The sequence below is a fragment of the Rhea pennata genome, chromosome 14 (assembly GCF_028389875.1).
Source record: "Rhea pennata isolate bPtePen1 chromosome 14, bPtePen1.pri, whole genome shotgun sequence".
NCBI classification, from domain to species: Eukaryota; Metazoa; Chordata; class Aves; order Rheiformes; family Rheidae; genus Rhea; species Rhea pennata.
The window spans coordinates 13209600-13220216 of record NC_084676.1 but is presented as its reverse complement, the minus strand read 5'-3'; the positions used below and the strand labels follow the sequence as shown (position 1 = coordinate 13220216).

Sequence of the window (10617 nt, the reverse complement as noted above, 5' to 3'; positions counted from 1 at the left end):
ATCAAGACCTGCCAAGTGGAACTGGGCAAGCTGCTCCTGAGCCTCCTCCAGTCATCTTCCAAGCAGCTGCTGTTCCACAGGCCCCATCCTGCAAGGGAATGAGTGGCTTCAGGCTGAGAGAGCTGTCAAGGGATTAAGCTCCCAGACAGCTGCATATCAGCAGTTTTACACACACCCTATCCATAGTGGGCCAGAGCTGGAAGTGCCAGTGATGTAGCCAAAACTAGAATTTCTTCTGGGAAAGATGTACTGAACAGTGAATGAAGGAAGAGGAGCAGTTCCAAAGAGCAGCTTGGACATGTTCCCCAGAGCAGGCAGAGCCCCAGGCTCCTCCAATGCTGAGGTGGAACTCACCCAGCAATTTCTGCTCAGCTTTGATGATGGATCATCACAGCGGGTGAGAAGAGCTCCAATCCATTCAAGTCTTCCCCCTCAAGCAATGCCCTCTTTTCCTTGTCAAGGCCCACTGGCACCACAGCACCCGACATGAGACAAGCCAGTGTGCGACTGCAGATGAAGGCAAGCTTACGTTGCACTCTGACTTCCAGAGCAGCTTGCAATGACAGAGCTGGATTACAGCTGTCCGCCTAGCAATTTGCTAAAATTATCAAAGGCCAGAGAGAGTTTGGGCACATGTACTGACAGGCAGACACCCAAACAGCAAACTCTTCTGCATAGATCGAGGAAATACTCCGGGCATATTGGTAGTTGGAGGCATCACATCATACTCAGGGACATATGTGCTCTGCTCTCTGCCTTTCCCCCTCACAGACATATGCTCTGCCTAGCAGCAGGTCACAAAACCTAATCATAGCAGACCAGCAACTAAATCTGATGGCCCCCATTTCCTTCCTGCACTGCACCTCGGACAGAAAAGTAGAGCCCTGCTACTCTCCTCACCCACAAAAGATCCTTGATATGATCCAAATGATTTAGACGCAGACTGTGGGACTTGAGCCAGCAGTGAAGATATTTGTTGTGACACAGGAAACCTGAGTCCCTTTGGGAATAGGATACTTGCACAGCAGTCAGTTCAAGTTCATGAGAAGCAGCAAGTTCTGCAGGAACTTGCTTCCCGGTAAACAGCTGAAATACCAGCATGTTCCAGAGAACGTAGTCAGACCCCATGTTGGGGATCCGAGTTCCCAAGTTGTTTTCACAGGGAGTTGTGTCTTGTGCCCTACTTGCAACACCACAGCTTTAAGGCAGCAATGCCTTTTCCCATTCCTTCCCATACTGTTTACACTTCTGCCTTCTCACTGCTCTGCAATTCCGTATCAGTCAGAATCTCACTGCAATTCACTTTATTATCCACATGTTGCAACTGAATGGATTATATACGCTCTCCAAACAACTCATCCACTGCATATGAACTTTGTCCTCCTAGGATCAAGCCACTAATAGGGCTATTCCTTCCTACCCAACCCTTCTCAAACGTTTGTGCACCACTTGATTAAACCCAAGTATCACTACAGACCATTATCCACCAAGTTACAAAAGAAACAATTTTTAACAGACAGTGATGGCAACAAATCTTAGAGAGACACAGTCTGCCAGCATTCTAGGAAAATGAGTTCTTAAGGAACCAAAAAAATGCCATGGCCCAGATTTCAGGTTAATAACAGAGGTGTATTAGCTGCATTTCCAACACATGGGAACACAGACCGTGTTTGACACTAGCTTAACCACCACAGTTGTCTGTCAGCGAGCTCATATGAGAACCGCTCCACAGCCAGAATCCATCCTGCCCGCTGGGGGCAGGAGCTGGCAGGCGCTCACTCATGGCTGCAGCTTATCGCCTGCCTGGCATCACTTCCTAGATTTCATTGCCGTGACCACCATGCCTCCCAAGAGGGCTGCAAAGGTGAAGCCCTGGGCCAGGATACGTGCCCTCATCATCAGCTGAGACCGGCGGACGTTGCCTCTCTTGAAGTTGATCAGTCCATAGGTCAGGACGCCCACAGTGCAGAGGCAGCCTGCCAAGAAAGAAGGGCAGAGGGACAGCATGAGCAGGGCAGGGGCTCCGAGGGCGGATCGCACCTCGGTCCCTGCTCCCTGCGCTGGAGCTTTGCTGCCTCCAGCACCCCCCTGCCCAGGCCCGCAGCCCCCTTGCTAGCGGGGTTTGGGCTCTGTCTCGCTCCCCCCACCCCACCCCCCGCGCCTCCCCCAGGCCTCCCCTCACCACAGCTCCCGTTACCCCCGGCCCTCTCCCTGCGCCGCCCCCAGGCCTCCCCTCACCACAGCTCCCGTTGCCCCCGGCCCTGCCCCTCGCCTCCCCCAGGCCTCCCCTCACCACAGCTCCCGTTGCCCCCGGCCCTGCCCCTCGCCGCCCCCAGGCCTCCCCTCACCACAGCTCCCGTTGCCCCCGGCCCTGCCCCTCGCCTCCCCCAGGCCTCCCCTCACCGCCGCCCCCTCACCGAGCGGCACCAGGGGGTTCTCGCGGGTCTTGCGCAGGAACTTGTCGCCGAAGCCCTCCTCGCGGAACACGGGCAGCGGGCTCGGCTCCAGCGGCGGAGGGGGCCCCGCCGCCATGGCCGCGGCCGCGGCCCGCCGGGAAGGTGACTGCCCGCGCCCTCCCCGGCCGCCGTAGCCCGGAAGCGGCGAGCCCTCGCTGCCGCCAAAGGGAAGCCCGCTCCCGGCAGGCTGCGCGCTCGGCCCCGCCTGCCTGCCGCGGGGCATGCCGGGCTTTGTAGTCTTAGGCGAGGAGGCCCCCGCGGGCGGCACGCGGCGAGCGGACTACGCTTCCCGTGGTGCCCCGCGGCGGCGGCGGCGGCGGCCCGGCGCGCGGCGGCGGCGGCGGCGGCGGCGGCGCGCGTGGCCGCCATGCCGAAGGCCAAGGGGAAGAGCCGGCGGCAGAAGTTCGCCTACAACCTCAACCGCAAGCGGCTCTACCGCAGCGCGCGCCGCCGCGCCGCGCCCCGCATCGAGTGGTGAGGGCCGCGCGCGCCGCGGGAGAGGGGGGCGCGCGCCCACGGGGGGTGGGTGGGGGAGAGAGACACGTCTCCGTGGCGTGGCGTGGCGTGACAGGGCCCGTGGGGTGGGGGTGGGGGGCGGGAAGAGCCCGCGGGGGCGGCCTGGGGGACCCGCGCCCACACTAGGGCGGGGGAGGCACCCACGGGGGACGCGCGCGCGCGTGGGGGGCCGACGGGCGCGCGGTGTGGCGGCGGGGTGGGGCTGGTTTCTCCACGCGGGTTGGGGGGCGCGCGGGCCGCGGCTGAGCCCTGCCTCCGTCCCCAGCTCCCATGTACGCCATGCCTGGGACCCCGCCAAGTCGGTGGCGCAGAACCTGGCCGACATGGGCCTGGCCGAGGACCCCAACAAGGCCGTGCCCATCCCGAGGGAGAAGCTGCCGGTGAGCGGGGCCCGGGCGGGCGGGCGCGAGGGAGGGCGCCGCGGGGAGCAGCGTGCGGGGCAGGCAGCTCTGAGGTCGCCAAGGACTCTGCTGCCAAGATCTGGGCACGAGGGCGAAAGAATGTTCTGGAGAAAGAGAGTGGGCTTTAAAATCAGATCTGCCGGGACTTGCCTGATAGGGGTGGGATTGGGAACGCTGCAGCCAGCTTGCTTTAGATAACAGAGAAACCCACTATGTATAAAACAGCGTGAGCACGGCCTTCCTTCACCCATAAGTGAGGATTCCAACCTACAAGTGGCCTCAGGAAGTGTCACTCCTGTGAGAAAGAACACAAGTGACCCTGTTTGTTGTGAACACTTGTCTCTGTTTACATGCCCTATCCCAATGCATGGGGAGGGGCTGTGTAGAGCTTGCTCGTGACAGGCAGTGCTCTGCTGTGTCACGCAGACTTGCCTATAGGCTAGCGGGCTTTCGCTTAACGATGCAAAAAAAAATATTTCCATGTAGGCCAGCTGAAATTCCCTAGTCTGCAGGGCCATTATGGAGGTAGTTAAGAGTTTTAGGAGTAGGGCACAGAGGCCCAGCCATCATCAAGATGGACTTTTCTCAAATTGCTTCATCTCTTGTTCAATGCAGGAGACGGAGATGGAAATCAGTGGACAAGACAAAGGGAAGAAGATGGTGCGAAAGCCTTATGTGTTGAATGGTTAGTGCTGCTTGTATCCTGCTCAGGGAACACAGCGTCGCCATACGCAGCCATGGCGGGTTTGCTGCTGCAGCTCGCTGTTGTCATTGCATTTGGGGCTCTGTTTCCAAATCCCTGTAAGTCATTTTGTTTCTCATCTTTGTGCTGCAGGACTGTCCTTAGCTGTTGTGCTGTGCCGCTGGCAAGGCAGGCTATTATTTCTTGTGTGTTCTTTGCTTTGCTTTAGAGGTTTTAAGTCTCGTGGGCTTGTAAAGGAGTACGCACCTGGCAGCCATGAGCTTAGGAAGTTCCCAGCCAAGACTGAAGCTGAGCCAGAAGCCAACACAGTAGTTCCGCCTTTCCAGTGTGCAGTCTCTCTCATGACTTTCCTTTCCCTCTTGTTTTACCTTTTTCTTAAGGTTTTTGTCTGCAGCCCTAAGAGGGCTCTTGTTAGTCTGAGACTTGCTGATTTTGGACACCGGTGTGACAAGAAGCTGTGGCTGTACTACCCCAAATGTTTTACTGGTGGCTGCCTGGCATCGAACAATCACATGCTGCAGCCCAGGAAGCAAAAGATTTGTACCTTCTGCAGAGTATGAGCTGGGCAGGAGCTGCAGCACAGAGCTGGATGCCTGCAGCGTACACAAAGGGTAGTTCTCTCATGCCTTCTCTTGCACTATCATGCTGGCAAGCAGTCCAGTGTCTGCAAGCAGCGGAGCTGCACTGCAGGAGCCAGCTCCTCTTTCTCCAGTGCTGACAATCAATCTTTGGGTCAATCTTTAGAGGCAGTTGGCATTCTTTGAGGTGCTGCTTGGGCCCCTTTCGTGTCTGCCTGCCTCACAGTGTCTCTCCTCTGCCTAGAGATGGAATATGAGGCCAGTCTCCCTGAGAAGAAATCAAACACACTCTCACGAGACCTCATTGACTACGTGCGGTACATGATACAGAACCATGGCGAGAACTACAAGGTAGGAGCTCGCTGCCCCGGAGCAAGAAGGACCTGGAGCTTCTCACTGCTGGCTTCTGCAGAGAGGGAAGTGCTAAAGGGTCTTTGTCCTGGAACCTATTTCCCAGCCTGGCTGGTGGTTAAGGGGAGCCAGCACTTTGAACTGCAGCCAGATCCTTGTCTGACTCAGGTGCCAAATCCCAGTCAGCCTGGGTGGATCTGCCTTTTGAGAGTGGTTCTGATGACTGGGCAGGTGTGGTGTTTGCTCATGTGGCCACTCCTCTAAGTTATTCTCCTTTTCTCTGTCGCAGGAAATGGCTCGAGATGAGAAGAACTACTACCAGGACACTCCCAAGCAGATCAAGAGAAAGATCAATGTGTACAAGAACTTCTATCCTGAGGAGTACAAGGTTTTTGTTGCATCACTGAAGCAGGAAAAGATGGATGTGCAGTGACTGATCTTGTTCTCAGGTTTGCCTGCAATTGCAGGCTTGGCGCTATCACTTTCTGAGCCAAGAGCGGACAGGCACTGTATCTCCAGGTGATGGTCACTCACAGGCTGTGGCTGCTGGACAGGGATTCAGTGCCTGCAACTTGAACTATACAAAGCCTCTGGGGATGGAAGAAGGACCTTCGTGAGACAGAGACAGTTATGGCCAGGCATGAGAGACTCTTGGCTTGCGGTCTTGGGGCTGAGTGTGCTGTGCCACTCCCCACTACTTTTACCTTGTTACAATAAATAGCTTTTTCAAAATGGTATGAATATGCCTGGCCCAGGGCTTCCGTTCCTGCTCTCACCTGGAGCAGTCCCTGCTTCAAGGAGTTTCTCGTGCTCACCTGTGGGACTGGGCATGTGTGTCACTGATAGGTCCCTCTGCAGCCTTGGGTCTGGGGAGCTTGTAGGTGTGGGGGGATCGCCTGGGGCTTTGCCTTTGCAAGTGGCAGGGGCAAGAGAGAGGCCATATGCGGCTTCCTCTGGGAGTGACCTCCCTGCCTCCAGCTCTAGGAGCCTGGGCTGGGGAGGGGGGAGCTTCCCTTCTGAGGAGCTGGAGGACAAAACAGTGTGATCAATCTTTTATTGAAAGAAGGGGTCACTGTACGAAAGATTTGACAGCAGAGAACAGCCAGCACATGCCCCTTCTTGATGTGTTATCCAGCTTCCCCCATCCATTTTCCAGGACCCAGTGTACTGTGGCCTAACCAACAGCTTTTCCACGTGCAGGCAGATCTCGTGCAGTCCCTGAGCCTGGCTCCTTCCCCTTCTGTGGGGCAACAGAGAAGGAGGGAGACCAGAGGGCGGGTAAATTCCTGCTGGGTGAGATTCCTACCAAACAACACCTTGTCCCTGCTCCGGGTGAGAGGTAGTGCAGGGCTGCCAGATTCCAATTCCTGCTTTTGCCTCATTAGCAGAGCTTTAAGTACAAAGCCTGGAGAAGTGCTGAGAGCTGGGCCTCCTGCTCCGGGTGAGCGGCAGACCGAGTTGGTTATTCCCACTGGTGTGCCTGATGCTGGCAGCGCTGTGACGCAGGGCTGTGACACAGAGCTGTGTAAGCAGTTACTCAGCATGTTTCTCAGGTCCACATAACCTTTATCGGTTTGGGAAAGCTGCCAAGAGAGTTCCTCTGTTGGGACTGCTGCTCTGAACAGCTCCGGGAGCTGAGGGGTAGCGCTCTTCCCTAGAGCCTGGGTAAAATGGACCAGCTGCTCCCCCCAGCCATGCACCATATGTCACAGGCTATCATCTCTCCCCATCCCTCTTGCGAGTAAGGGTCTGCCTCAGCCTGCTCTCACGTGGCTCGTGGCACGTGGCTCCAGGGACCAAGCTGGCACAAGAGACTGAGTATCACAAGCAGTACTGCCCAGGCAACTGGTACTGTCCCAGTGGGGTGAGGGAATTGCTCCCTTCTGTGCTGGTTCCCCTCCCCCCAAACTGATCTCAGCACATAGCCAGGGGGTAATTAAGCATGCACCCACCATAGGCTGGTATGCAAATATGACTACGAGTCAATCATCCTACCCCATAAATGGGAGGCAGCCCAGAGCCCCTTGAGCTCTCCTGCACCGCAGAAGCTCCTCTTGAGCAGAGACGCCTCTCAAGGTTACTCCTCGAGGTCGACAGATTCCGTACTCACGGCGGATCCTTGGTAAGTGACTAAGTACACTGAAACTTTGCAAACATTGTTAAGCTTCATCTCTGATTGATTGTGCACGTCATCCTTTAGACATAAACTGTTGACCAAGTCTGGTACTAAGACTGGATCCGGCCGCACCTGCACTCCTGCGAGGAGGAGTTTGGAAAGCAAGGGAGTCCACTCAGAAGCTCATGACTCAACAGGAGGGTCTCCTTGACAATTTTGTCTGACTCTTCCCTCCATGAAGTAAATAACCGAGTGGACCTTGCCATCGAACTTTGTTAAATCACTACCTTATCTCAATAAAACATATCGCTGCTTCTCTCTTCCGAGTGAAGTGTATCACCCATCTGTGACACCCTTCATAAAAGCCTCCCTGTGGGCTCTGCTGTTCTGCTCTGTGCCCTCTCCGTCACCCTGGGGAAGCCGGTCTGTGCTGACAGTTGAGGAGCCTGGTTCGCTTGTTTAGCCCCGTTCATTTAACATCTTGCCTGGCTGCTGTGAAGGCACAAGGCCATGCCCTGTGCTGCACCGTGCCTGCTAATCTGGAGGTAAAAGCTGGGCTGGTGCCTCTGTCCCTTTGCCCTCAGTTGGGCAAGGCGACTGCCCTCTCCCCGTGGCAGAGACCAGAGCCCGCTGCTCATGTTCCCTGAGGGCAGCTGGCATCTCAACTCTATCCCAAACCTCTCAGGGCACAGCAAACACATCGCAGGGCCAGCAGCCAGCTGATAACGTGAAGAAGCCCCCCAGCTGCTCCAGTCCTGCCGTCTCTGTCCTAGCACTGCAGTCCCAGAAAGGGGAGCTCTTCCAGCGTCGGAGTCTGAGTGGGCACCTCGAGGACTCAGGGCTGGGAGAGCAGGGTGATCAGCAGGCTCTTGACGCGGAGGACGCTGGTGGCGGTGCTGAGGCTGGCCCAGGTCGCGCTGGTGGGCAGAAGGAAGAACTCCCGCTGGCCGCTGAGGCTGTGCAGGGCCAGCTCGTCGTGCAGCTCCGCCGCACTCAGGGCATCGCTCTTGTCCTGCAACGGGAGGAGGACACGGTTCAGGAGAGCCACCCAGCCGGATGGCCCTGCTCGCCTGCGGCCGCTCCTGCAGGCTGGGACCAGCCCAGCGGCGCGCCAGGCCAGCTCCTGGCCGACGGGAACTTTGTCCTGCCTGTGCAGCCCTGGCAGGGCCCGCGCATCGGCAGGGCCTCTTTCCTCTTGCGTTTGAGTCACTTCAGTGCAAAATAACAGGAAGCAGCACTGGGCACGCGCTTGGACGTCTGCCTGGAAAATGTATTTCCCTTGTGGGTCTTTGTGCACCGCTGTGTGGCAGGGTGCTTTCCTGAAGCTCGTTAGCTGAGGCAAGAGGAGCGGCTCAGGCACTGGTAATGGCAGCCTCACCTTGTGATAAAGGCTGGAGGAGACACGCTCCGAGAATCTGGATGTTGGGCGAGTTGGTGGACATTGGCTGTCAGGCTTTTCCCTCCAGGTCCTGGGAGGGACAATTCCCCTGCAAACAGCGCAGGCAGGAGCCGGGGGTCAGCGGCAGGGAGCGGACACCCACCTGCTTGTTGGCCAGCACGACCAGGGGCAGCCGGGGCTCCTCAGCCAGCAGCGCGTGCAGCTCCTGGCGCGCCGTGAGGAGGCGCGACCTGTCCACCGAGTCCACCACGAACACCAGCACGTGCGCCTGGCTCAGGTAGTGCGGCCAGTAAGACCGCAGGTTCTCGCAGCCACCCACTGCGGAGAGAGAGGCACGGTCAGACGCGGAGCGAGCCGGGCTGCGCTGAGTCCCCGCAGCGCCCCGGCAAACAGGGGCTCTCGCGGGGACAGAGAGCAGCCCTGGTGTGCTGCACCCTCAGCCGGGTGCGGTAGGCGGGGAGGGGAGGGCCAGGCTAAGTCCTGGGGGGGCAGTGGGGGAGTCAGGCCAGCCTCACCCTCCAGCAGGTCCATCTCCAGCCCCTCGGCGTACAGCCGGGCAGAGTTGAAGCCCTGCGTGGGCGCGATGCGCTCCTTGGCCGTCTCGCTGCAGATGTAGTGCAGGACGCTGCTCTTCCCTGCTCCGTCCAGCCCCAGGACCAGCACCTGCCTCCAGTCCAGCTGCAGCAGAGGACAGCACGAGGCTGGGCAGGGGCCAGCCCCATATTCTGGAGCCCCCAGCCCTGTGCTCAGGCAGTGGGTGGTTCAAAGACCAGCCTGCAGCAAGGGGTCCTGCCAGCCCCCACAGGTATCCATACCCTGCACCCCTTTTCCCAGACTAACAGGCTTCCGGGGGGATCCCAGGGGTTTCCAGACCCTGAGCTCTCTTCCTCACCTAGACAGGCTCAGGGAGGATCCTGGCACGATCCCAGGGATACCCGCAGCCTGCACCCCCTTCTCCACCCAATGGGCTCCAGGGGCGATTCAGACCTGTGCCCCCTTCCCCAGCACGATAGGCTCCAAGAGGGCTCTGGGGGGATCCTGGGGGAGATCCAGACTCTAAGCCACCTTCCCCGGCCTGGTGGGCTCTAGGGGGCACCAGGCGGCGATCCTGACTCTGTACTTCCTTCCTTCGGGCTGCGGAAGGGGGTCCTCGAGGGGACCCAGACCCTGCACCCCCATGATCCCAGGGACAGCAGCCCGACCGCCTGCTCCGCTTGATGGGAAAAGGGCTCCCGGGGGGGATCTCGTCCCTGCCCCTTCCCACCCCGCTGGGACTGGGAGGCTCCTGGCGAGGGCAGCTCGGGGCCCGGGGCGGCCAGCAGGCTCTCCCGCTCCTACCGTGCCGTCGGGCGGGTTTCGGCTCTGCTGCTCCCGCAGCTCCTGCAGCTCCCGCTCCCACCAGCCGGCCCAGCCGGTGCCGGTGCCGGTGCCGCGGAAGTAGATCTTCCAGGCGATGAAGAGGAGGGAGCCCAAGGCGGCCACGGCGGCCCCCAGGGCCAGCGCCAGGTGCCGGAAGGCACCGGGCGGAGCCATGCGGTGCCGGCGGCGGCAGCCCGGCGCGCTCGGGGCGCCCCGCACCGCCCTCCGCGCCGCGCCGCGCCGCGCCGCCGGGGCCGCCCGCGCCGGCTTCCCGCGGCGCGCCGAGAGGGGCCGGCGGGGGCGGGCGGGAGGCGTTGCGGACGCCCGGAGCCCCGGTGCCGGGGCGAGCCGGGCTGCGCGGCGTGGCCGGGGGAGAGCGTGGGAGCGGCGTGACGGCGCGGACACGGCCCCCCGGGCAGCCCCGCCTGGAGGCTGGATCGGGATCAGCCCCGCGTGTTCTGCGGGCAGGGCCGGTGGGAAGCGGGATGCTCTGCAGGGGAGCAGCCGCGTGGGTGCAGCGATTTCCAGCCTGGTTCCAGCCCACGCGGTTTGCAAGGGAGACAGAGGAGCAGGTGGACCCCGCTGCCCGTGGGGCGGACACCCGCGCTCAGCGCCTTGTTCGCAGACCGGGGCCGCACCGGGCCCCGAGCAACCCGCAACTCTGGAGCTCTGCGGGGCCCCCTCAAGTCAGTCGTCCACGGTTTTGCCCCGCAAACGCCCCGCTCCGGCCGGGTCTGC

General features: G+C 59.9%; 3 protein-coding genes across 4 annotated transcripts; 1 reads left to right on the top strand and 2 right to left on the bottom strand.

The window, feature by feature from the left end:
- Positions 1-1608: 1608 nt before the first annotated feature.
- On the bottom strand, positions 1609-2612 carry HIGD2A (HIG1 hypoxia inducible domain family member 2A). The gene is made up of 2 exons (XM_062587343.1): positions 2418-2612; positions 1609-1976 (listed from the first exon to the last, which is right to left on the bottom strand). Exons 1-2 carry the CDS (start codon positions 2530-2532, stop codon positions 1810-1812), a joined length of 282 nt encoding a protein of 93 aa, XP_062443327.1. The 5' UTR covers positions 2533-2612; the 3' UTR covers positions 1609-1809.
- A 187-nt stretch (positions 2613-2799) lies between these two features.
- On the top strand, positions 2800-5742 carry NOP16 (NOP16 nucleolar protein). The gene is made up of 5 exons (XM_062587308.1): positions 2800-2930; positions 3238-3352; positions 3989-4058; positions 4899-5005; positions 5295-5742. Exons 1-5 carry the CDS (start codon positions 2824-2826, stop codon positions 5436-5438), a joined length of 543 nt encoding a protein of 180 aa, XP_062443292.1. The 5' UTR covers positions 2800-2823; the 3' UTR covers positions 5439-5742.
- Positions 5743-6045: 303 nt separating this feature from the next.
- On the bottom strand, positions 6046-10053 carry ARL10 (ADP ribosylation factor like GTPase 10). Of its 2 annotated transcripts, XR_009959894.1 has the most exons (5): positions 9859-10053; positions 9036-9198; positions 8663-8838; positions 7001-8133; positions 6046-6588 (listed from the first exon to the last, which is right to left on the bottom strand). XR_009959894.1 is itself a non-coding variant. In XM_062587362.1 (4 exons), exons 1-4 carry the CDS (start codon positions 10051-10053, stop codon positions 7957-7959), a joined length of 711 nt encoding a protein of 236 aa, XP_062443346.1. In that variant the 3' UTR covers positions 6046-7956. The 2 variants fall into 2 exon arrangements, 1 of the variants encoding a protein (XP_062443346.1); XM_062587362.1 differs by having other exon boundaries at positions 6046-8133.
- Between the last annotated feature and the right edge of the window lie 564 nt (positions 10054-10617).